This window comes from Pristiophorus japonicus, chromosome 3 (genome assembly GCF_044704955.1).
Source record: "Pristiophorus japonicus isolate sPriJap1 chromosome 3, sPriJap1.hap1, whole genome shotgun sequence".
Taxonomy (NCBI): Eukaryota; Metazoa; Chordata; class Chondrichthyes; family Pristiophoridae; genus Pristiophorus; species Pristiophorus japonicus.
The window spans coordinates 110,345,576-110,373,500 of NC_091979.1; the positions used below are offsets into that span (position 1 = coordinate 110,345,576).

The following is a 27,925-nucleotide window of genomic DNA, read 5'->3' on the forward strand; positions in this document are numbered from 1 at the left end:
CAGTTAAATACCACATCGTAAAAACGCAGCTTCTCATGCATAGTATGGAATATTTTTTATGAGACATGACTTTACTGTGATATTAATATACAATTTTATAACTGTATATATTTCTAGAATTCAAACACCAACAATCTTTCTACCTAATAATGTTATCTCATATATATAAGTAAAAGCTTTAAATAATTTCACTTCAGAATATTTTTCCACATCGTGCCATCAGCTTCTCTTAGCTGCCACTCATTATGTCAAAAGAAGAAAATCAAGCATTGTAAACAGATGGGGAAAGGTTCAAGGTACTAAATCCCAAATCACCAACTATGCCAGACCACCATCCTTTCATAATTCAGCCCCTTCTGTTGGAGATCTGAAAATATATTCCAGACAGATGACATGTTAACAGAATCATTTCATGGTTCAGTGTTTTCTCAGTATGATTTATCTCCATCTGCAGGTATTGGAGGTCCCTATTCAGGAGATTTATGAGTAGCGTCCAAAAATCCATTTTAATAAGGGAGACATTGTGCCACATGGAGAAACAAAACATTAATGCCTGGCCCAAGATGGGTATCTAGTTGCTGTTTGTAAACTGAAATTTAATAATAATTTTTCAAATTATTAGAGAAAGGATTAAATAAAAAAAGTTTTGAATCTGTATCAGCTCCTCAACAGTCCTCCAAGTTAGCTGAAACAAATTTTGAGCGGAATATGTAACAGAACTAAATACAGATGCTCAGACATTTGAAATCGGTTTCTTTCACGTCATCCTTTTTCTCTAGAAACAGCTTCAAAATCGGAAGTTCTGTGTAGTAATTTGGAATTTCATCTATTTGACAGAATTTGTCAATAAATCCAAATCTGTATTCTCTTCTCTAACTATAATTTTCATGCCCTGTTTTACACAAATGTAGAAGAAACAAGATAAAGTACGATTGAATATCAATTTTCTCACAGTATGGCATGTTCATTTCTAGATTCTGAGTACGGTGGATGGAGATAACATTGTGATGCAGAGATGCTGCCACCCTAATCTACATATGAATAGGAGCTAATCAGAAATGCAAATTGTAACCAAAAGGGTCTGTGATAATAACGGTATGATGGTGGAGATAAAAAGGTCAAAGCTTGTATTATTACAGCTTTTAAATTCTCATCAGCAATAAATGGCTACAAGAAGGAAAAAGGCAATGAGAACAAGTTATTTCTGATATGCGATGATTTGGACTCTGGCAAGAAACAATCCTCGACAGTCAGTTTTTCATGCTTTATCAATCATCTATTCCATTAAAAAGGGATGCAAAATTAGTTGTCACTTAGTTGCTCAATTGTCAATCACATCACATTTTAAGCAGTGAAAATTCATGCATTAATTGAAATAAATAAATGATAGAAAAATAAACTAATTTCTAGTTCTGGAAAATAACAAATTCTAATCCCTTAGCCTCACCATGCATTTCCCATTTTGTCTGCAATATTTCTGAACAGAGTATTTTACAAAATGCATTTCACAATTTAATTAAAAATCTGATACACAGCTGGATGAAATGCAAGATCCACATCAGTATTTTGATTTTTTTTCTCATTTACAATCAGAGAATGTGTGAATGTCTGTGGGAAACATGGATGAACGCAATACAAAACAAGCTTGTAAACAAGTTACTGTTTACATTTAAAGAATATCATAAACTCAAACAGAATTTAGTTGTCAAAAATATACCCTTATTCAATAAAAAGTCTAGAGTAATTTTTCAGAGATTGTTTTCTCTCAATGACATAAGTATACTGTTACTTTTGTTATTTAAAAAATAACTTTTATTCTGCATAGGATGTACATATTTAAAAAATGAACTGGCTGGAGAGAATTCACAAAATTGAGAGCAATATATTTTCAAAATAAGCTGTGTAATGCTATCTACAGGTATTTCATTTTAACAGTAAAAAACAGCATACCAAGTTCCATGAATCTGCCCATCATTCAGACTCAGTGAATGGATTAAATATTCTTTCATCATAATGAGCTTTTCCTTTCATTTTGGTAAACTGTCTTTTTTGTATTTTTTTGGCTCATTGATCCCTCCCCTCCTCGTTCCATTAAATTGTCAATGTTGCCACCTGGACCATGTTTCTTTCTTCAGACAAAGGACGGGGTGGGGGGGGGCTGGACTAGCTAGAGTCTGGACCACAGACTGACAATCTAGCCAGAGATCAAAAGCTGTGCATCTATGGAGTAGGATTTATCATGAAGCTTTTGTTCCTCCAGAATTGTACCACAACATTACTGTAAACTGCTCTCTTTAACAGAATGATTGAGAGCTTCTGAAACTTGCACACTTGGGAAGATCATAATAGCACAACAGTCACTGTGAGGATTCAAACTCAGATCCTCTAAATAGGAAGTGTGTGTGTGTTCTACCAGACACACCCAATATTTAGTATCTGAAGCGTTACTGTGCAACTCATTGCCAATTCATCATTTAACAAAAATAGCTAATGACTCTACATCTGGAATAGATATTTAATTTCATCTTATTATTTGCATATTTTCCAAAGACTTTCCAGATGTTCGTATTATATAATTGTTCACATTGAAAACCTTTTTCTGATTTCATAATTGCTACAAATGTTCATACTTTATGCATAGGATTGTAATAGTCAGTAATTCTGAAATAGAACTAAGCCAAGAGAGCCATCTAGTGACATACCTTGGAATCTTAAAGAGTGCTTTCACAGGATGCAGATGAGATAAAGGTGGTTCACCATCACCAAGCTCAATTGCCGTAATACCTAATGACCATACATCGCATCGGGTATCGTATGAGTAGTCAAACTGTTGTTCACAAGCAATGACCTGTCAATTAATAATATATTAAACTTCACAAGTTTATTTGTAATCCTACTGATAGCTACATTCACACATACTAGCATTTTGTGCTTCATCAATGATGTAAAAGAAGCAAAATCACATTTATATTACAACTCTATGACATAGGTCATCGCCATTTATCTAGGAGCACAACATTAATTATTATGCGGGCAAAAAGCACATATGCAAAATATGAACACTGATGATTAGTATTCGCTCTTCGTCAAACTCTTTACATAACTCTAGCGTGTTTGCAGCATATAATAATCACTGCCATAGACACATAGCACTTTTTCCCTAAAATTAGAAAATTATACAATAATGAATCTTCTAAGTTATTTTTACTTCAGGATATTTCTAAAGCACTTCATGCATACGTTCCCATTCATATAAACGAAACTCAGTCCACTTATTTCACGGAATATCAAATCTGTACATATATTCTGCTTAGCTATTTTTATAATCAATTCACCAGAGATAATCTCCCAATTTGGAACTTTTGTTGACAGAAGATGAATGGCTTCATTCAAGTATCTTCCTCTGGAATATGCAAATTTAGTTTAGGCAAGTGGGGAACCCACATTTATTTTTCAAATGCAGCCTTCTCAATACAGCATTGATTTATTCCACTGTGCAAAATCAAAATTGATCAGCAATATTAAATTGCTATTACTGAAGACATAATTGCAACAGGAGGAACTCCACTATATATTTGCTAATTTGCCAACACTCGCCATAGGTAAAATAAATGCAACTAATTATGCAATTTGCTTGCTTAAAATTAATATTACAAACACATCCCTGCTTCGCTGGAAGTAGTGTGACTGTATATATTGGGTCATGTCTACATACTTACAACATATCTATATCAGTGTAAAAATTAGGATTACACAGTTTCCCAAAATGAAGCTTTTTGATCTATCATTTTGGAAGTCATGAATTCCACTTAAATATCATACTGTCCAACGCAGGGATTTGCAGAGGGATTCCAAGGTGTCGGAGGGTGATCACGTTTCTACCTGTCTGGGTTGGGTATGCTGTGCACTGACAGAGCAGTGTCTCAAGTCGTCAAGTGTTCGTTATTTTCATCCTTATTTCTATGCCCAAAATAACATTTCAAACAACATTTTCAAAATTGAATAATTAGATATGCCACAATAAATATATCTATTGCTTTCATTGTTTCCATTATTTTTGTGTGTGTCTTTTAGTACTTTCATTAATACAATAATACAACATTTTACTTGTAAGCCTCAGCTTCTCACAAAACTTTGGGCTTGATATTTTTGACCAGAGGTGACACAGAGCACTGAAAGCAGATCCTGCAATCTGAGCATGTGCAGTGTGTACAAGTTCCCAGAAGGCATCCTTGACAAATTAGCGAGCCAAATGATGCAGTGCCTGTTTCTCAGTCTCTAACAAAAACAATTTGGTTGTTTTTCAAATTTATTTGAACAAAAGCTAAAGGATTTTTAAATTTATTTTTTTAAAAGCTTTATACAGGCAATTTTTTTTATTAAGTGTTTCTGTGTGGGGAAAGAGAGAGTGAATGAGAGATAGAGCTACAGGCTGACAGAAAGTTGCACTTCCAGCAACCAATCACAAAATACCAGAGGACCAAAAATCTGAGGGTTGTGATATCAGCAGTATGCCAGGATCACATCCACCAGTGCTCTCCAGCAGTGACCCCACCAGAGTTTCGAGAGTCAGTGGAAGGGCAGCTCATTTGTATCGGCCTGGTGAATGTGGGCATCTGTACCACCTGGCAGCTATCCTGGGGGAGGTTAAACAGGATTCATTTTTTACAAGTACTTTTTTTTTTAAATGATGGGTTTTAATGGTTGGCTGAACAGAAAGTTTGAGTCAATCAGCATGCTTCACACATTTTTGAGAGGGGGACAGTAAAAAAGCTGGAGAGAAAATGGCAACAGGAAAACAACAGATATGACATTTTCCTGCCCATATCCTTCTCTGAGCTCACATTCTTATCAAGTACAGGAATCCCATAAATTTGGAAATCTTGGTTTCAGTTATAAGATAATCTTGAGGTTCTAACAATTTATACACCGCTCAAACTTTGTTATTAAACTTTGGATCAATTATACTACAGCATTAAAGTAAGTGGCATAGATTTATATTATAGCCTTAACAACATTTCTTTTAAGGGTTCTCTGGCTTTATTTTACTTTATTCCATCTCTGGCACATAGCTTACTAAAGTTTATTACATTAATCAGATATTACCACTAACATTTCATAGCTAAGTTGTCCTCAACCAAAAATGCCTGAATGATCAGAATTAACTTGCACAGAATGATGATAATTGGAGTTAAATGAAACTGACTTCCAGCTATCAACCATGAGTTGACCATCAATCCCAAAATACTGCCAAAGAATTGCAAAAATTTGGTTTGATTAAAAAGTTCCAATTACTGAAAAATGCATGAAAAATGTGTTGATTATGTTTAGTACAGTTAAGTTGTTTTATTGTATGATTGTATATTACCGCATAAAGCTGTTGGTGCAAAACCTGCAGTCAAAAGTTGCGAGTCATTTAAAAAATTAGATTTGGCAGGAAAGAGGATAAAACTTTGGTCAACATCAGTAAGCAAATAGACATTGCTGACCAAGTTGCCGGAAGAAATAATGTCATTTAGGGTATGGAAATAAATAAAGTTAAACATTCTCATAGCTCTAATTCTACCTGTCCCAGCTCAAGTTGTCACATCTCCAATGTTTACTCCTCATGTGGTCACATAGTCATCTTCGATGTGTCATAGGGTTCCATCCTTGGTTTCCTCCTATTCATCATCTACATGTTACCCTTAGCAACATCATCCACAAGCACAATGTTAGTTTTCACAACCCACTTCTCTACTGACTCCATACTTCATGCTATGCAATCCAGCTGCTTGCTCACTGACAAACTCTGGATGAGCCAAAATGCCATGCAACTCAATGTTAACAAGACCGATGCCAGCTTTTTCAGCTCTCACTTGCACCTCTATCAACCTCCCTGAGTGCCACTCAGGCTGAACCCGGTGTTGCAGATATAGCATTCTGTTTCAACCAAGCCAAGCTTTAAACTTCAAGCCTGTCTGCAAGACTCTTCCATCTCTGGAACACTGTCCACTTACACCGTACCGCACTCTCATTGCCGTTGAAACCCTTATTCACCCTTTTCAGTGACTTTTGCAATACTTTGCCAGTATTTTGGGATTGATGGTCAGCTCATGGTTAATAGCTGGGAGTCAGTTTAGTTTAACTCCTATTATCATCACCTAAGGATTGATTTTATCAGATGCTCTTCTTGCAACCTCACCCCCCCCCCCCGCCCTTTTTGCAAATGTTGACCCCTCTTTTGTACAAAATACCACAAACCCATCATTCACATCTTCTGAAAGCTTCACTGGCTCCCTGTGCCCCAGCAAATCCAATTTAAAATCCTCCTCCTCATCGTCAAAGCTCCCCATGGCCTCATTCACCATATTTGGGAAATCTTCCACAGTCTTACTTTTCAGCCTGCATGCTCCTTTCATCAGAAACTGGGTTAACTGCATTTTTTCCTCGCTTCTTCTGCTCCACCATCAGAGGCCGATCTGTTGGCTACATCCTGCCCTTTAGAATTCTCTTAGAAAAATCATTTGTCTTGCTGCTTCTCCTTGCCTTTAAAAGCCACCTATAAACCTGTCTCTTTTTCAAGCTTCCTTCCCCCAGTTCTTTCACTTCCTGCTCGGTGTCTACCTTGCCCCCTTCGCAAGACATTTGTCTACGTGAAGAGTTCAATGTAAATGTATGTCGTTGGTGGGAATGTTGTGTAGTTGTTGAGGTGAATTTTCTGTTACAGTTCTGGAATACCTGATAAATAAAATTTTGGTGTTCAAAAGCAAAACTAGTAATGTTTAAGCCTAACCACTTTACAAGTTAACCATATAAAAATGACTTACTGATAGAGCATTAAAAACTTATTGCAAATAACCCACAATGTCACTGCATGCTGCATGTCAGTTTAAATGCTGCATTGATTACAAGTCGTGAAGGCTATCTATTGTGTTGCTAATGTACTTGACACAATTAATGAATTCTGAAGTGCAGTGACTGTAAGCAAACAGTATAGTAACGGTATAATAATATTAGTTTCTTTGCTCATCTTTTTTGTGTAATACAAAACAGATGGCACCTTTACAAGAAATTCAATTGCTACGTGTATTAAATAGTTCCTGATTACTAATTAAAGCTGTATTATGAAAGATAATAAATGGTTTAGTGCTGCACATTGTTTATAGAAACACTTCATAGAAAGCTTTTCACAAGGATTTACATTAACAATTGATGGCTAAAGTAAAGAGACAAAATAGGAGTTCATGTATAGCAGTGGTTAAGAAAATTGGCTTAACAACATGAAAAAGAGTATGTGGTACTCCAGGTTTCAATCTTGTAATTTTATGTCATTTTTAATATATCTTAATGACTTAGCAATGAGTACTATAAGAAAAATTTCAAAGTTTCCAGATGATACTAAAATAGAAGGTAGGCAAAAAAGGGGGGCCAACCAACCAGATTCAAAAACATTTTACTCGTTTATGTAACGTGACCAATAGATGGCAGATGTAATTAAATGTGGATAACAGTTTAAATCGCCCATGGAACCTACCTGCTGAGGTCCCACTGTCTTCCCGCAAGTTTCGATCTTAACCTGCCCTACTGGGCAGACAAGATAGACACTCGCGAGATGCCAGCAGGGTCCTTCATTAAATATGGAGATCAAGCTCGAATGACATCAGGACCCAACTGCTATTATAACCAGAGGCCCTGGTTAAAATCAGGGCTGAAGTATGTATTAAATGGAACAATGTTAATGCATACTGATCAGGAAAGAGATCTAGGAGGTATAATGGGTAAATCTATAGAATTGTTAGCCCAGAGAACAAAGTTTGCTATGGGGGCTGAAGACAATGGCTTTGGTTCCCTCAATGTTTAATTGGGGGAAATTTTGGCTCATCTCAATCTGACAACGCAGAGGTAGTGAAGGGGTTGAGAGAGATGGTGGTGAGGTAAGCGCACATTGGTACCTGACATGTCTTCGGATGATGTCGCCGAGGGGCAGCAATAGATGAGAAATAGGCGGGTACCACGGACAGATCGTAGGGGAACTCCAGAGGTTAATGATGCGGGAGTGGAAATAGAAGCCATTGCAGGAAATTCTCTAGATTGGTAAGAGTGGAACCAGGCAAGGGGCAGTCCCTCCCAGCTGGATGACAGGAGAGGTGTTGGAGGAGGATGGTGTGGTCAACCGTGTCAAAGGCTGCAGACAGGTTGAGAAGGATCAAGAGGAATGATGCATCAGTGTCACAGAGTTGTGACTTTGAGACTTTGATTAGGGCCTTTTCAGTGCTACGGCAGGGGTAGAAACCTAATTGGAGAGATTCAAACAGGAAGTTGCGGGAAAAATGAGCACGGCTTTGGGAGGCAACACACATTCAAGGACTTTGGAGAGGAAAGGGTGCTTGAAACTGGGGTGGCAGTTTGCATGGACAGAGGGGTCAAGGGTGTTTTTTTTTTTGAGGAGTGGGTGATGAGTCCAGGTTTTTCCAGCACTAAGTGTGTTAATTATAGGTAGCTCATGTTTGGGGGGCAATAAATCGATTGGGCTTGCTGCACTTTTCAAAGATGGTTTAATGATCAGCACTTTACTGAGGCAACATGCTGCATCACGCCAGCCAGGGCACCCTGATTTTCCGATACAGCCATGTAGGTGCTCATGGAGCAAGTGAGGATAGAAAGGGGGTATTCTTTCCTTCAGATGTGTAATGGGTACCTTGCCAAATTAGCCAGTAGCAATGGGGACAGGTGGCTGATCAGGTCAAAGCCTACAGCATAGTTCCTAGGACTTGGCTGCAGTGCAGGAAGAAAGTTAATGACCTTACCAGGTCTTTTAAATACAAGACTCCTCTTCACATTCCCCTCTTGTTCTCTGCACAGTACTACAACACCAGACTTTAGCCCCAGCATTCGTATTCCTTCTGTCCCCACCTTAGGAACTTCTCTTCACTATAACCCCTTCTACTTGCACTCCTACACACTCAACACCTGCTACTCCCCTCACTCTTCCTCCTTTTGCTCACACTTGCTGCTTCTTCTCCTCAGCATGTATCATCATCATAGACGGTCCCGCGAAGCGAGGATGACTTGCTTCCACGCCAAAAAGGGATGAGTTCACAGGTGTTTCAATGAAGGACCTAATATTCCAGATCCCGAGCTACATCTTGAAGGGTGGAAGATGCCTGTGCCACACGGGCTTGACAGAGCTAGGTCTTGGTTCAGTGGCAAGGATTACCCAAGACGACTGGAGACCAGCTCTGCTGCACGGACCTAGCACGCGCACATATCGCAGTCTGGGCTGGCCTCTGCTGCCTCTGGACCCTCGCCTCATCTGAGCCCCAAACTCACGCCTCTCCTGGGCCCCAGTCACTTGCATCTACAAACTCTTACCGCTCCTTCACCTCTCCTGTTGTGCCTGCCCACACTGCAATCAGCGACCTGGCTTTGCAGCCGTCGCCCTCCTGCAGCAGCACCGCTGCTCCCTGCAGTGGCATGCCGCCACACGCTGTTCCCTGAAATGGCCCCAGTCTGCTGATGGTCTTGCAGGCCGGGACCGCGCCGATTTCCACTACGCACACTATGCTAGCTGCATCACTGATCTTCAGAACCCTTCAACAAGGCAAAGGCTAACCCACTTTTCTTGCAGGAGAAGCTGGCACACAATCGAAGGGAGGCCTCAAGAACAGGAGATGGCCCCACCACATTGTAGACTCTAACTCCAATGGCGTACGCTACTAACAACATCATTGGCAGAAGGAGGAAACCATGCACTGGAAATAGCGAGATTGCAGGCCACGCACATCAGGGTATTTGGGCATTTTCCCTTCCTTTCTATAGGAATGCTGAACAACGTCTCCTCTCCTTAAGCCAAGGGCATTGAGGCTATTGCCATGGTCTAGCTGAAACTAACTCAGCCCTGACCAAAGATCAAAACTGGACGTTCCTGGTCTCTATGGTTCACCAGCTCACTGAGCAAACACACAGAGCCAGCGAAGCTATCAGGAGAGCCTGTTGCTTTTAAATGTTATCTTGGCATACTACTTTTAATCACATCATAAAAAAGTCCAGACAAAATGCAGCAATTGTCAATCAGTGTGGGAGAACAGAATAATTTAAGTTTTGCATCCTACATTTGTTCCAGCTTAGAAATAAGGAAAGAGCACATTTATCCTTGCTCTAGAGGCTGTTGAGTTGCTTCAAGTTAAGAATACGTGGGAAAGTTTGAGCTGTCTCAAATTAAATGCCCAGTCGACCAATGTCCACAGCACAAAATAACCCTGAATTGACATTAATTGGTCACACTGCCTCAGGCAACAAAACAAAAGTCAGATATCAAAACAGCAAGGTGGTAAAAGTAGTGCTCTTTTAAGATTAATGCTGAGGTATATCTTGAAATAATGTAAACAGAACTCAGTATTGCAGTGAGCCAATGCCATCTCTAATCGATTCATGTTCCCTTTCTTAGCACTATTATACCACAAAGTTCAGGAATAGATGTATGTAAAGTGACATATAAAAGTTAAAACCCAACCCACCTCAGGTGCCATCCAAAAGGGTGTACCCACAGAAGTGTTTCGACGTAATCGAGCATTTGTAAGCTTAGCCGAGACACCTATTTTAAAAAAGTGCAAAAATTAATATTTTGATTAAAAAATAAACATATTGTAGCAAATCAGCAGTGAAGTGGTTAAAATACTCACTTTAATGTTTATTGTCGTTGGTTTGCAATCCCACCACAGGCAGATAGTTAAACCTACCAACCATTTGTGAGATTTTCAGCAGCTCTTAATAAATCTCATGATAGCAAAATATTTCACCAGGGTAAAGAAAAGAGACTGACACAGACTAACATACCACACAAGCTGAACATAGAACTGCAGTGGCGATGGTTGTCATGGAGAAATCTCAGCCTCACAGGAGGACATGTAGAGGTGAACAGCCTTGTGTGTGTATTACCTTAAATTAGTAAAATGCAGTTATTACTAATTCTCCAAGGCTTTTTTGTTCTATATGTTCCCACTCTGAACAATTTACCTTCAGGAAATCAGCAATTAAATGGAACAGTTATATTTGGTGCCGAGTCCATTTTACCTTCTACGCAGAGGGACTAAGTATTGCCTTAGGTTATTTAGTTACTTAACAAAGAACTATCATTTTCTTTGAGGTCCAAAAAAAATCAAGTCCCATAATGTAAAAGAACAAAAACTGCCATGAAATAGTTTGCTCTAATTATACCATGAAGCTTACCAATACCGTCAAGTAAATAGAACATTTTTGGTGGCATTGAGAGAGAGTTGTTTTATTTATCATTTTATTTTAACAAGCAGTTCTTCCAAAATCCTTGAGCAGACAGATTATCTGGTAACAGTTCCTTAGGTACTCCATCTGTTAAATCCAATCCTCCGACACAAAAAGCAAAATATACTGTGCCTGTGGCGTCACAGAAAAGCTCATGCTGTCTAAGCAGGCAATAAATTGCAGCCTTTGGCTAAACTGCAAACTTCAGAGAAAATAAATGGGAAATAGACATTACCAAAGTCAACCAGCTTGATTCCTCCTTCTGTTGTCAAGAGAATGTTGTTGCCCTTGACATCACGATGAATAATTCTGTTGTTGTGCAAATGCTGAAGGCCCTGCAGAAAATACAAAAAATTCAAATGGATTTATACAGAAACAATTATCCTTTATGAAATAACTTAATTAAGCCAATCTGCATATGCATTAATGAAATGCTTAGTAACTGTACTACACTAGCAATATACTGCAGCCACAAGTTCATTATCTCTAATACTACTGTGTAAAAAGAAAATGTACATAAGAGAACAGATACGCTCTGTTGTTACTTAGTTCTTACCAAAAGTGCCTCATACAAAATGTATGAGATTAGTACTTCATCCATGCATTCACCACGCTTGAGAAGATTTGCGATGAGTTCAGTGACAGAACCGCCATTGCACAGCTGTGAAAGAAGAGTCAGAAGCATTTCTATTATTCAGTAAACTCATTTCATTTTAAAATTTTCATTCTAGCATACTGGGGAAAAGCGAAGATGAAATGGCAAAAATGCTGGCAAAATTACATTAAAAGGTAGAATTAACCAACACAGCAAATTAATTTCATTTTAACCAACTAAGAGAATATCCAGATTTTTAAAATAAAAATACTTATTAGAACTTTATGTAATAGACTACAGTGCAACTTTTTCCATCATAGAATCATATAAACTTACAGCAAGAAGGAATCCATTCGGCCCACCACGCCTGTTCTGGCTCTTCGAAAGAGCAGTAATGCTCAGTCCCACATCCCCACTTTTTGTCTGACTGCTCTAAGTTCCACATCTTCAAATACCTGTCCAACTCATTTTTAAGTTTATTTATGGAATCGGCTTCCACCACCTTTTCAGTTAGAGTGTTCCAGATCCCGACAACTCTCTGAGTGAAAAGGAAAATCCTCATTTCCCCTCTCGATCTTTTTCTAATGGTTTTAAATCTATGACCTCCAGTTATTGACCCACTCTCCAGAGGGAATATTATTTCCCATTTACTCGATCAAAACCATTCATCATCTTGAAAACATCAATTAGGTCACCTCTTAACCTTCTCTGCTCCAAGGACAACAGTCATAACTTTTCCAACGGCTCCTCATAGCTAAAGTCTCTTAACCTTGGTCACATCCTGGTAAACCTCCTCTGTACCCTTTCTAAAGCCTTTACCTCTTTCCTGAAGTGTGGTGCCCAGAATTGTCCACAATGGTCCAGCTGAGGCCTAACTAGTGATTTATAAAGTTCTAGCATGATCGTTTTGCTTCTATATTCCATTCTTCTATTTATAAACCCAAGTAACCCATATGCTTTTTTAACTATGTTATCAACTTGCCCTGCCATCTTTAAGGATTTTTGTATATGACAGCAAGGTCTCTCTGCTCATCTACACTTTTCAAAATTGTGCCATTTACAGTATGCCGTTTTTCCGTATTAGTCCTCCCAAAGTGCATCGTTTTACAATTCTCCGCTTTGACCTCCATTTGCCATGCTTCTGTCCATTTCACCATTCTGTTTATGTCAGCTTGAAGCCTATAACTATCCTCATCATAATCTACTACTTTGCCAAATTTTGTATCATCTGCAAACTTTATAATGTTGTTCCCTAAACCCGAGTCTAGGTAATTTATAAAAATTGCAAAGAGTAATGAACCCAAAATTGATCCTTGGGAACACCACTGCAAAATCTGAAAAACATCCATCTACCACCACCCTTTGCTTCCTGAGCCAATTTTGTATCCATACTGCCACTATCTCCTTAACTCCACGGGCTTCCATCTTCTTATTAAGCCTCCTGTGTGGTACTTTGCCAAATACCTGCCAAAAGTTGATATAAACAACATCTACTGCACTACCATGATCAACTTTCTCTGTTGCCTCATCAAAGAATTCAATCAAGTTAATCAGACATTATTTGTCTTTAACAAATCCATGCTGGCTCCCCTTCATTAGCTCATGCCTTTCCAAATGAAAATTTATTTTGTCCCTGATAATGCTTTCCAATAACTTTACCACCGATGTTTGGCTGACTGGCCTGTAGTTTCCTGGTCTCTCCCCTTTCTTGAATAGTGGTATAATATTAGCAACCTTCCAGTCCTCCTTCACTACTCCTGTATCCAATGAGGAATGAAAGATTGTAACCTCTGCTATTTCTACCTTTGCTTCTTTCAGCAACTTAGAATGCATTCCATCTGGACTAGGTGGCGTAACAACTTTCAGTAATGTTAATCTTTTTAATACATCTTCTCTATCTATTATCCTGTCCATAACTTCCCTCTTCTCTTTTAGGGTAACCTTCACATCATCTGCTTCCTTTGCAAAGTACTGATTTAATACTTTTGCCATGTCTTCTGCCTCGACATGAAGATTTCCCTTTGGGTCCTCAATAGACCTAACATTTTCCTTCACAAACTGCCTACACTTTATATGTTCATAAAATGTTTTAGGGTTCAATTTAATGTTGCCTGCTAATATTTTTTTTTGTAAACTCTTTGCCTCCCATATTAACTTTCTCAATTCCCTCCTGTACTTTCCATAATCTTCCTGGTTATTAACTAAATCTTGCTGCTGACATTTGTCATAAGTCTCCTTTTTCTATTTTATTTTCACTTTTATTTCCTTTGTCATCCAGGGCACATTAGCTTTGGATGCTCTATATTTTTTCTTCAAAGGAATATCCCTAGTTTGTAGCTGAACTGTCTCATCCCCGAATGCCCTCCATTGCTTCGTTACTGCTTTACCCTGCAATCGCCTTTTCCAATCTACCTGTGCTAGGTCCCTTCTTAAAACACTGAAGTGAGCTCTTCCCCAGTTGAATATTTTTACCTTCGATATTTTCTGGTCTCTTTCTGTAATTACTTTAAACCAAATTATGTTGTGGTCACTGTTAGCAACATGATCTCCTATTGTTACACACTTACTTCCCCTACTTCATTTCCCAGAACCAACACTGCTTCCTTCCTTGTTGGACTGGAGACATATTGTTAAAGTTCTGCAGTGCCTACATCAGAAAATTCCTCTCCTTTCCTATCCTTAGCACTACATTTTTCCCAGTCTACATGAGGGTAATTAAAATCTCCTAATATTGCTACTCAATTTTTGTTACACACCTTTGAAATTTGCTCATCTATCTCTTTCTCACTGTTTGGAGCTCAATAAAAAAAAAACACCCAATAATGCAACAGCTCCCCTCTCGATTCCTCAACTCAAGCCAAATAGATTCAGTCCGAGAACCATCTAGTAAAACCTTTCTATTTAGAACTATAACATCATCCTTAATCAATACTACCATGCCCCCTCCTTTTTCCTTCTCTTATCATTCCTGAACACTTGGTAACCAGGAATATTAAGAACCCATTCCCAGCCTTGTTTGAGCCATGTCTCTGTTCATGCAACCACGTCCTAATCCCATGTAGCAATTTGGGATTGCCTGCAGCTCACCAATCTTATTAGTTACACTCCGGACACTAACGTACATACAATTCAATACTTCCTTTGTCACCTTTGTTATTTTCCTCAATCTGGTCCCTGCAATTTTGGGGGTATTTCTAATTTTACTGCTGTTTATATCTCTTAGCCAGTGGCTCAGTTGATAGCAGCCTTGCCTCTGTGAGTCAGATAGTTGTAGATTCAAGTCCCACTCTTGAGCAAAAATTCGAGGCTGACACTTCCGGTGCAGTACTGAGAGAGTGCTGCACTGTCAGAGGTGCTATCAAACCAAGGCTCCAACTGGTCACTCAGGTGGACGTAAAAGATCACATAGTACTATTTCGAAGAAGAGCAGGGGAGTTATCCCCAGTGTCCTAGTCAATATTTATCCCTCAACCAACATCACTAAAACAGATTATCTGGTCATTATCACATTGCTGTTTATGGGAGCTTGCTGTGCGTAAATTGGCTGCTACGTTTGCTACATTACAACAGTGACTACACTTCAAAAAGTACTTCATTGGCTTCAAAGTACTTTGGAACGTCCGGTGGTCATGAAAGGCACTATATAAGGCACTTTTTTTCCTTTCTCTCTGTCCTCTGAGCTAATTTCTGCTCCTCTCTGCTATTTTCTGATTCCCCTCCCTGTGCCAAATTAATTTGTTATATATTGTGAAATTTAATAAATTGATTAATCTGAATAATAGCATGTTTAGGTATGAACAGTGCTTCATGTTCTGTCCTCACTATATAACAAGGGAAGCATCATGTGATATAGCTGGTACAGCAACATACAGAATATCAAATGATTCTCTTACACTTGTTAATATTACAAAAAGGTAACATCGCTGCATGGTCCACCATATGTCCAATATAATCCAACAGATTTTAAACTGTATTATTCAAAAAGCTATACTGGGTTAGCTCAGCAGTACAGCTCATTAGAACACCAAGACATGGTACCACTGAAAAGCAAGATATAGACTTGGTCTTCCATGCCACTGTGTTCCAATCTCATGTGTAGCACTTTTAGAGATACTTCTTAAAGACCTGGTGCTTAAAGACCAGAAAAAAAGGCAATCATAGGGAGAGGTGTTCCAGCTGATTACAACACTAATTGATGTGTGGGAGCAGGATGCTTGTCTCCTATCTCAGTTATCACCAAGGGAGAACTGACAATTAAGAAAAATAGCTCATCTTTCTTGTAGGATCATTCTTCATATAATATATATCCTCCATACACCATAGAAGCCCTGCTTGATGGTTCTAGAGCCATCATGTCTTTAGCATGCACATAAAAATATCATGAAATTGTAGACTGGCAGTGCTTCACATGACCTCCTACACCTTCCCCAGGGTCTGCTTCATTGGGACAGTTTATATGAACTTAAAACTGACTACCGGTATCTTAATCTTAAATCCAATACCTCTGAAAGATGAAAGTATAGGTGGATGGAATTGTTTTGTGGAGGGTGTATATCATTTGAAGAATGAAGAAACTAAAACCTATCTTCTTCAAGCATCCTCCACATAACACTGGAGAAAACCAATGTGATATAACTTAAAAGATGGGGTGCAAAGCCCCTGCAGAGTAGCCATAACACCAGCTGCCAGATTGGATCTACCAAGCACTAGGACATGACAGTATTCAACAGCCAAATCAAGATAATAATGCTTACTATATGTAAGGATTATTCTTTATGGCAGACTTTCAATCAGGAGTTGATTGAGAAATGTCAGGAAGCAACATTGCAATGGATATAACCTGCCCCTGACCCTCCTCACTGCAAAACAGTAACAGTGGGAAATGCACGCAGCCACCTACTCAGCCATGCACTGTTTGGCCACAAATTTGCCTTGGCTCTTCGCACTTTAGAAAACAAAGAACATTCAAGATTTCTGAAACTGCTTTGAATGAAAGACATAGGGCTAGACTTTCCTATGAGCCCCTCAACGCCTGCTTGCCCGCTGAGAAGAACCGCTAACATTCGGTGAGTAACAATGGCGAGAATTTCCATTTTTATGTTTAAAGTAATTAAAACTAATCGTCCGGCGAGAAAGTGGGCATTGCACACTCATAGTCGGCAATTTTCTCGGTGGTTAGGTGGAAACTTAGTAACATGGGCAGTCGTTACCAGAATGGACGGTAAGCCTCCGCAAGATCCTACAAATCCACTGGGAGGACAGACGCACAAACGTTAGCATCCTCGACCAGGCCAACATCCCCAGCATTGAAGTACTGACCACACTTGATCAGCTCCACTGGGCAGGCCACACTGTTCGCATGCCAGACACGAGACTCCCAAAGCAAGCGTTCTACTCGGAACTCCTTCACAGCAAACGAGCCAAAGGTGGGCAGAGGAAATATTACAAGGACACCCTCAAAGCCTCCATGATAAAGTGCAACATCCCCACTGATACCTGGGAGTCCCTGGCCAAAGACTGCCCTAAGTGGAGGAAATGCATCCAAGGAGGGCGCTGAGCACCTCAAGTCTCATTGCCGAGAACATGCAGAAATCAAGCACAGGCAGCAGAAAGAGCGTGCGACAAACCAGTCCCACCCACCCCTTCCCTCAACGACTATCTGACCCACCTGTATTAGAGACTGTGGTTCTCGTATTGGACTGTACAGCCACCTAAGAACGCATGTTAAGAGTGGAAGAAAGTCTTCCTCGATTCCAAGGGATTGCCTTGGGATGATGATGATGATGATGGATGGTAAGTATTTAAAATTTAGTCCGAGGCTACGGTTGGGCCTAGGAAGGGGGGAAATCTTCTTTAAAAAAAAAACATACAAAGCATTCCCAAGACACTTTCATACCTAACCGCAGTTTAAAATTTTTTTTAAATAAAGAAAGAACCTTTAACTTACCTTTCTTTGCAGAGTATTCACCTACCACCTTGCTTAAGCAGCTTTTACAGGGCGGCTCTCTCGGCGATGTGGACGTCAGCGGTTGAGGCCAAACTTATGCCCTGGCGGTTGTTCTCGGTGTTGCACGTGGGTGGTTTGGTCCCGGCGGGCGTGTTCAGATGTGGGCGATACCATGAAAAAACTTAAGAGGAAACTTTCGCCGGGCAGAAAAACAGCTGTATCACCGAGAAAATCACCAAGAGATGAGGAAAATATAGCCCATAGGGCTGGATTTTCATTTTTTTGCGTTTTCGAGCTGTGGAGCGAAATATTTAGCGGCGGGATAACGTTTGCGCCAGAGCGAGCAACTTTAACTAAATGAAAGTTCATGAGGAGCGTTAGCATTAACTCAGGCGTTACACCACAGACTCTGTGCGCCGGAGCTGAAAGTTCCGGTATTGGCGCAATCTGCCGTTTTGCGCATGCGCTTCCCCACCCCCCCCCCCCCCCCCCCGCGCTTCCACCTTCTGGTTTCCTGTCCCAAACGCTAATGCAGGACATGGCTACTTTCTGTACGCGCATGCGCAGTACAACCAGGGCTGAATCAGCCATTTCACATTTGGAATTTGATGATGGAGGAGGAGGATTGCAGACAGCGTGCCAGACGATTCAACCACAAAGCTATTGAAGCTCTAGTGGGGATTGTGGAAAGAAGATGGCAGGAGTTGTATCTTCGGGGTGGTTCTAGACCACTGCCATCCAAATTTGACAGAAATTTAATGATCTCACCAGGGTCGTCAGAGTGAGTACCATTTTCATTCATGCACTCCTTCAGTACTTCAAGGATAAATCTGACACACTATTTGTTCTCATGCTGTTGGTGCCTCTCAGCACTCTGAGGGTTGCCTCCTAAAATGTATGACACACAGGTAGGCTTAGTTTGGCACCCTACATGAATGATCTTTACACATTATTAAGATTGCTTTCTGAGATCTCATAAGATGGCTCCCACTTCGATGTCCTCCTGATGAACTATGTGCAACTTCCAAGGCCATTAAAGAGAGGACTCTATTGCATTCAGACAGTATGGCATATGTGCCTTGGTGGCTATCTGTGCCACAAGAGCAGATGGACCCTCTTGTAACCATTCCCATTTTCATCTTTGCAGGCAAAGAAGTCTCATAATCGCCGCGAGCAGGTGCAGACAGACAGTGGTCCGCCTCAGAGCAATTCAGGATTCTGAGTACGGTGCAGATAAAATAATAATGGAATAATTTCTTGGCTCAAATTCAGCTGAGAAGCAAATTCCAGCATCCCCTTGTAAGAGGGCATCCCAACCCATTAGGAATACACACATTATCACCAGTTTTTGAAAAATTAGTTCCTGGGATGTGGGCGTTGCTGGCAAGGCCAGCATTTATTGCCCATCCCTAATTGTCCTTGAGATGGAGGTGGTGAGCTGCCTTCTTGAACTGCTGCAGTCCGTGTGGTGAAGGTACTCCCACACTGCCATTAGGGAGAGTGTCCCAGGATTCCGACCCAGCGACGATGATGAACCAGCAATATATTTCCAAGTCAGGATTGTGTATCACTTGGAGGGGAACCATTAACTACAGGGGGAAACTGTAGTAAGGGGATACTCTGCAAAATATTAACCTTTGTAACCATTATGCAAGGTACAGATACAGAATCCTTATTAACTGACAAGGGAGTTGAACAGCATGCAGCCTAATGTCTGGTACATGACAACACATACCAAGGAGTTAAGGTGATGTGATGCACTGTGGTAGCAATTCAATACCATTGCAACCCTCAATTGTGCTTAGAACATGGTCCAGTGCATGTTATCCACCATCTGTCTAAATAAATGTCTTGCATATGGAGCAAACTTTTGGGTAGATTTGAATTTTGGGTGGCCAACCGGCAATCACCCATTCTGGCAGTGAAGATGCAAATAAGTCATTTTGAAGCTCCAGCCTCTTAATTTTGGCAGGTAACCTGCAGAGTCCCAAATAGGCGCCCTACACAGCTCACCACATTAAAGCCTGAAACTCGGGCCGGAGCTGCCGCCAGTGAGTTAAGTAGCGGGGGGGTTTGGCCAATTGTGGGGGTACCAGGGTTGCAGCGGCTCAGATGATTTTGGTGGGGCCTGGAGGTGCAACGTTGTTCCTCCGGGGCCCACAAAATAATTCAATATTCGATGGCATCTTCTCTTCCAACACCCTTGGAACTGATCGGAAGCTTCACAGTGCAGAAAAAAATCCCTGCACTGAAATACTCATTGCCATTGCGGGGATTGTGCATACAGGTGTAGCAGTTACCCCTCTTCAGCTGATGAGCAATACCCCCAAGACTTTTTTGAAAAAAGTTGAAGCCTCCAAGTAACAATGTTAATGAAAGCAATGAAACAACCTGATTTTCTCTTTTTTTTTACCGGTGGGCTGACAGTAACGGGAAAAGAATTAATTTTTGAAAATTTATTATGCAGTTTGAGTTAGTTTCTGATTTTTTTAAATCTATATATGTCACAGTTCATCATTTGAATTCTGATTTTTGGATATTTAATTTGAAGACTAAGAGCTCAATTTTGCCCGGAGATTTGCGGCGTTTTTTTGGCGTGTGCCGCTTTTTTAGGCATAAGTTTTTTAATTAAAGTTTCCCCAAGGAATCTGTGTAACTGAGTTAGTTCCAATTTTTTTAAGGTTCGGTTTTTTTTTGACGATATGGGGGCGTTACCTCATGTCTGCGCCAGTTTTTAACATTTTTCGAAGTTTGCCCCCAAAAAATCTCTCCAAGGTCGGCGAATCTGGCCACACCCAAAAAACCTTCTGGTGAGTTAAGAGAAAGCAGTGCACATTGAAAAATCGGCGCAGAAACATGCCATTGTTTTTCATCAAAGTTTTGGAAGGAGTCAAGAACACTTTAAATATGCATAACAAAGGTTAACATTTTTTACCTGACAATGGAGTAGACGGAAGTTTGATAGAATTCTGAAGTTTTCATTTTCTTTAAACTCACACGCCACCACGGAACGTCTGCAAAAAGGGCTGGAGGGTCGGAGTGTCGGCTGGCAGAATCGGCCCCACGCCTGGACACAGGGACACGGGGTTCGGCTGCAAAACAAGGCCAGGAGGGGGGTTGGGGAGGTGGCGATCAGAAAAAAATCACAAGACTGCATGAGGCATCAAATGAACCCGGGGGGTTCGAGGAGGGGCTGGTGGGGGGGGGGGGGGGGGAGTTGGGGGAGGTTCCCGATCAGTGCACTTGCTCAGACCTGGGTGTGGTCCATACAGACCTTGGAGAGAGAGAACAAAGAACCTGTCTTGCCCTGCCTGCTATTTTGAGCTTCTTGCAAAGGAAAAATTTAAGCATGGGGGCAATACTGACAATGCCATACCTTGTGCGAGCCTTCTGCATCATGGTGCTACGTAGGAGACAATTGATTCGACGTCATCGCATCAGGGACCTCAAGGCCCATGGGGTGCTGGGCAGGAGGCCTTACCCACATCGGATATATTGAGACCAACATTCGTACCTGCACCTGAGTGATGCAGACTCTATCAGAAGGCTGCTTTTCTGCAAAAGTTGTAACTGTGAGTTGGTGAAAGCAGACTTTCAACCTCGAAGCGTCAGGAGGACTGCTTTGTCAGTTGAAGTGAAGGTTACAGCTGCACTTTCATTCTATGCATCCGGATCCTTCCAAGCTACAACTGGGGATGTGTGCGCCATCTCTCAACATGCAACACATGTCTGCATTCGGTAGGTGATTGCTGCACTATATGCCCAGAGGAATGACTACATAAAGTTCCCAATGACCACCCAGGCAATGCGTGACAGGACTGTGGGCTTCTCCAGGATTGCTGGCTTCCCAAAGGTACAGAGCTGCATTGGTTGGATCCACATCGCCTTGCGAGCACCTTTGGAAGATTCCAAGATGTACAGGAACAGAAAAGGCTTTCACTCCATTAAAGTACAGATCATGTGTGACGGCATGCATCGCATCATGTCAGTCGATGCAAGATATCCAGGGAGCACCCATGATGCGTTCATCCTACACGACAGTGTTATATCAGCCATGTTTCAGCAGCAGGCAGAAGGGCAGAGCTGGCTACAGGGAGATAAGGGGTACGGCCTTGCCACCTGGCTCATGATGCCCCTACGCGTAATCCGGACAGAAGCTGACCGTGAATATAACATGTCGCACATTGCGATGTGCAGCATCATAGAGAGGACCATTGGCATCTGGAAACAGCATTTCCGATGCCTGGACCATTCCGGAGGCTACTTGCTGTACTCCCCTGAGATTGTCGGTCAGTTCACTGTTGCGTGCTGCATGCTGCATAACTTAGCCATAATAAGACAGCAGCAGCTGATAGTAGAAGACCCACCTGCAGTGAGAGTGGCTGATGATAATGATGAGGAAGATGCAGATGATGAGCAGGACGACGAGGACGAGGATGAGGAAGCCATGCAACTACCTGAACCCGGAGAAGGACGGTGGAGGAGGGCAGGCCGTTGTGCCCCTTTAACGATTGCGCAAGCCTTGTGCCAGCAGCTCATCCGTGAACACTTTGCTGCCTGAGGGCTCAGCGGCAACTATTTCACATGGACTATGTTTAATGTTTGCACCTGTTCCGTAATGTTGTGTTGTGTTAATGGAACAAATGATGGAAATGATTCTTGTTTACTTCAAAAGTTGTGTTAATAATAAAACAAATAATGGAAATGATTCAGTTATAATTTAAAATATATTTTATTCAAAAGTTTAACAAACATTTGTACTTAACTTTAACAAAAATATTCTTGTATCAAACTTTAAAGTTTTCAGTTAAGATCACTTACAAACTTTAAGATTACTTACAAATTCTAAGATCACTTACAAACTCTAAGATAATTTACTAAATTAAACGTGTAAATTTACATAACTTCCAAAAAACTTTAATTTGAGAACAGTTACAATAGCAACAACAATAATAACAACAACAGCAGCAGCAAAGAAAGGCTGCACCCATCTCTCCTCCACCTTATTCTAAGACTGCCTGCCGCGCTTGGTCTTGGTGACTCCACTACCCCTGCCCGTAGGCAGTGGCGCAAAGTTTCTGGGGTTGGTACCAAGCTTATTCTTTCTTACATCTGTTGGGGGCGGAGGGGGGTGGTGGCGGGTGACAGGCGGCAATGTGCAGAGCCTGGCTTGGGGCACTTCAGAGGTTGGTCTGGGGATTGGAGTGGGAGTAACAGTTGATTCTGTCAATGGACACAGGGTCTGGGCGTGTTCTCTTATTGCAGCAGCTAACTCCAGCATGCACTCCCTCGTGCGCCCTGACAGTGTCTCAACAACCTCCAACATTCCCTCTCTCACGTTGAGCAAAAGTGTCTCAACTACCTGTAACATTCCCTCCCTCATGTTCACTGACATGGTTTCAGCTGACTGAGATATTTCCTCACACATGGTCCTGGACATCGTTCCCATTTCTAGAGAGAGTGTTGTTACTTCTCCCGACAATCCCGATACCTCATCACCCCTCCCGCCGCCCACCCCCCCCCCCCCAACCCCCGCAACTGATGGGGAGTGATCACGTAAGGTCAATGCTCTCTGCATTCATTGCCATCATCTGAAGCACATCTGTTTGATTCTGCACCTCAGGAGAGCGCGGTCAAGCTCTCTTTCCTCTCCTCACCCTGGGAGTGGCTCACAGCATCCCAGTGGGACCCACAGCCTGGGACGGAGGTGCCCTGGATGTGCATTGCTGCACCCCATCACTGAGACCCGCAGCCTCGGAAGGTGGGGCCCTGGGTGTGCCTCGCTGCACCCCACTGGGACCCGCAGCCTCGGAAGGTGGGGCCTTGGGTATGCCTCACTGCACCCCACTGAAATCCCTAGCCTCGGACAGTGGGAAACCATGGAATGTCCCACCAATACTCAAACCACTAGTCAGGGAAGGGGCTAGCAACTCAATGGGTGGCATCTGCATCTTCTCCAAAGTCAGTAACATGGGGCTTCATCCATCCCCTCCCCCTCCCCCTCCCCCCTCATGCTCTGGAAGTTGGGATTGGAAGATATTCTCCTCTTCAGGCTTGTCCTCGTCTGAATATTCTTCTACATCGTCAGGGTTGGCCTCAAATTCTGCAAAATATAACAGAACACAGAGAATGGTTAGCAGCAGAGGAGGGGGCAGGGTGACATGAGTAGGCTCACACAGCGCAGGCAGCAGGCTGATTTGAAGGACCATGATGAATGATAACACATTGCATCCAGCGTAGCTGACGGAGACATCCTCATGAACCGAAGCATGGCGAGCCCACGCAGTACTTAACATTTAGCAAAGCCAGACTGTGGAATATGCAGGACTTACCCTCTCCCTCGAGTGTGGGCCCTGCTTGTGCAGTGGTGATTGCTTTTTTCCAGGCAGGACCCATCAAAGCAGCGACCCTCTCTTCCAAGGGTGTCAGTGGCTGCAGATTTACCGGGCCGAGTTCTTTCCTTTTTGTTATGCGCCACCTTCCCCTGCAAAGATGAAAATATAACTTTTTAAAGAGGGTGTCTTTCAGCTGAGTGGGACATGTACAGCTGCTCACATTGCAATTGTATTGAATAAATGAAAATATTACTTACACTAACTAATTGACCAAGGTCCTGCCATTTCTTTTTGCACTGGCCTCCAGACCTCAGGGTGGTCACCATTGCACAGTAACCTGCAACTTGGTTCCAGTGTTTCTTCATTTCTTTGGGTGGAACCTTTATGTGACCTCTGTTGGTGTCCAGCTCCTGCTATCTGGCCTCAATCACAGTAACTGGTGCCTTCACTTCATCCTGTAAGAAATTCTTGGTCCTTGCACCGCATTACATCTTGTATTGCAGCTCCAATTTTTCCAATGATAATTACAGTTCTCACACAGCACTCAACATTCTTGCACACACAATTGGCTCTTTAAAAATGGGCGATTGCAGATCGGGAGCTGGACTGCACATGTGCGCCCATAGGAATCACGTCAAAAACGTCCTTTTTTTTCACGCATGCGCAGAAGGTGCGGCATCGTTTTTTCGGCGCAAACAGCAGGTTCCACCCTCCCCCCCCCCCACCCTCCCCCCCCCCCGCGGCGACTGGGCAGGCTGTGCAGCGCCAAATTTGAAAAATACAGCGGGGAGATTTGGCACAAATATTGTTGGTGTCGTTCTGGCCTAGAAAAAAAGGGTGTAACTCTGGCAATATGCCAGAAAAAGGCTTTGGACAAAATTGAGCCCAATTGAGCAGATTTCCGATAATATTTCTCACAAGAAGCAGAGTGTATACTGTCCTGTTGGTAGTAATGGATTCTGCAAGTACGGGGCTAACAGACATCTGCAGTGAAAGGATTTAAGAAAAAGTTTATAAAAGAATACTGATGGGAAGAAAAGTGTTTTTTTAATTGTTCTTTGGAAAATAAACAGCTGCACAAATAGATTATATTATATTGTCCAGAACAGTAAATAAAGATGCAAATGGTTTAATAAAACCTAAGTGGTTGAAGTAAACAATCCTCCCACAATTAGTGGTTGGCTGAGGAAGAGAAAAAGCTGGAAATAAGGTGATTTTTTTCCCCCCTGCTGATCTCTTTTCATATTTATAAAATGTTATGGCTCTGGGTATCGTCCCAAAGAGGAAGGGTAGAAACTCCAACTGCCCCTTCTTGGGATCTCGCTGTCTCACACATGGAGAATTTCTAGTCACGTGATATGTTGGATCCTGGTATCATCATTTCAGAGGGAAACTTCTTTCAGGTATTGTCCTGAGAAAGTGGCATTGGGTCTTCTCCTTGAATCACACAAGTGCAGTACAAGGGTAAGAAAGTCTTGCTACAATTGTACAGGAATTTGGCGAGACCACACCTGTAGTAATGTGCACAGTTTTTGTGTCCTTATCTGAGGAAGGACATACATGCCTTAGAGGCGATGCAGCGAAGGTTCATTAAGATTGATCCCTGGGATGAGAGGGTTGTCCTATGAGGAAATATTGACTAGATTGGGCCTTTCTGCAGTTTAGAAGAATGAGAGGTGATCTCATTGAAAACTACAAGATTCTGAGGGGGGCTGACAGGGTAGATGCTGAGAGGTTGTTTCCCCTAGCTGGATAGTCTACAACTAGGGGGCGTAGTTTCAGAATAAGGGGCCGGCCATTTGAGACTGAGATGACGAGGAATTTCTTCTCTCAGAGAGTTGTGGATCTGTGGAATTCGCTGCCTCAGAGAGCTGTGGAAGCTGGGACATTGAATAAATTTAAGGCAGAAATAGGTAGTTTCTTAAACGATAAGGGAATAAAGGGTTATGGAGAGCGGGCAGGGAAGTGTACCTAGGTCCATGATCGGGTTATGAATCTTTGGAATTCTCTACCTCAAAGGGCTGTGAACGGTGAGTCGTTGAGCATGTTCAAGGCGGAGATAGATATATTTTTGGACTCATGCGGAATCAAGGGATATGGGGATCGGGCGGGAAAGTGGAGTTAAAGTCGAAGATCAGCCATGATCTTATTGAATGGCGGAGCAGGCTTGAAGGGCCGTATGGTCCACTCCTGCTCCTAATTCTTATGTTCCCATTTATAGCATTCTGCTTTCGCTGTTCAGCATGCATGCCCCAAGATTGGCATCTCAGTTTTAGGTATGTCTGGTGCTGCTCCTGGCATGCTCTTCTGGTCCCCTAGCTTGATGGCTATGGTAGAATGAAGGATATAAGAACATCAAAACATGAGAAATAGGAACAGGAGTAGGTTATACAGCCCCTCGAGCCTGCTCTGCCATTCAATACGATCATGGCTGATCTGATCATGGACTTAGGTCCACTTCGCTGCCCGCTCTCCATAACCCTTTATTCCCTTATCGTTTAAGAAACTACCTATTTCTGCCTTAAATTTATTCAATGTCCCAGCTTCCACTGCTCTCTGAAGCAGATCCACAACCCTCAGAGAAGAAATTTCTCCTCATCTCAGTTTTAAATGGGCGGCCCCTTATTCTAAGATTATGCCCTCTAGTTCCAGTCTCTCCTATCAGTGGAAACATCCTCTCTGCATCCACCTTGTCAAGCCCCCTCATAATCTTATACGTTTCCATAAGATCACCTCTCATTCTTCTGAATTCCAATGAGTAGAGGCCCAACCTACTCAACCTTTCCTTATAAGTCAATCCCCTCATCCCCGGAATCAACCTTGTGAACCTTCTCTGAACTGCCTCCAAAGTAAGTATATCCTTTCGTAAATATGGAAAACAAAACTGCACGCAGTATTCCAGGTGTGGTCTCACCAATACCCTGTACAACTGTAGCAAGACTTCCCTGCTTTTATATTCCATCCTCTTTGCAATAAAGGCCAAGATTCCATTGGCCTTCCTGATCACTTGCTGTACCTGCATACTAACCTTTTGTGTTTCATGCACAAGTACCCCCAGGTCCCGCTGTACTGCAGCATTTTGCAATCTTTCTCCATTTAAATAATAACTTTCTCTTTGTTGTTTTCTGCCAACATAATACAGGAGCACAGTATATAAGCAGGCCACCCAAGAGGTACCCGCACTCTGGAACTTTAATAAAGGAGTTAAGGTCACACTTGCTCATTACACACAGTACTCAGTCTGACCATTTATTATGAGTGTAACAATTAGCGACAAGGTAACGAACAACCACACGAAAATGCAAAGAAGTCAGCATCCTGGAGAAGTTCTCAGAGGGGGATGATTGGGAGGCCTTCGTGGAGAGACTCAACCAATACTTGGTGGCCAACGAGCTGGAAGGATACGAGAACGCGAACAAACAAAGGGCGATCCTCCTAACTGTCTGTGAGGCAACAACCTATGGTCTCATGAAAAATCTCCTGGCCCCGGCAAAACCAACAGAGAACAGAGAAATCCTACGAAGAATTGTGTACGCTAGTCCGGGAGCACCTAAATCCTAAGGAAAGCGTTTTGATGGCGAGATATCGGTTCTACACATGTCAACGATCGGAGGGCCAGGAAGTGGCGAGCTACGTCGCCGAACTAAGGCGCCTTGCAGGACATTGTGAGTTTGAGGGATTCCCAGAACAAATGCTCAGAGACTTTTTTGTACTGGGCATCAGATATGAGACAATCCTTCGCAAACTGTTGACTGTATAACTCCGAATTTGAGTAAAGCCATAACA

At 41.9% G+C, this 27,925-nt stretch overlaps 1 protein-coding gene across 1 annotated transcript in view; it reads right to left on the reverse strand.

The window, feature by feature from the left end:
* myo3b (myosin IIIB) overlaps positions 1–27,925 on the reverse strand; it is an 839,677-nt gene that overhangs the window by 789,119 nt on the left and 22,633 nt on the right. The window contains exons 3-6 of the mRNA XM_070874695.1: positions 11,819–11,923; positions 11,498–11,597; positions 10,500–10,576; positions 2,703–2,848 (exon numbers count right to left, since the gene is read on the reverse strand). Of these exons, the coding sequence (XP_070730796.1) occupies positions 2,703–2,848; positions 10,500–10,576; positions 11,498–11,597; positions 11,819–11,923 (428 nt within the window). The remainder of the gene's footprint in view (positions 1–2,702; positions 2,849–10,499; positions 10,577–11,497; positions 11,598–11,818; positions 11,924–27,925) is intronic.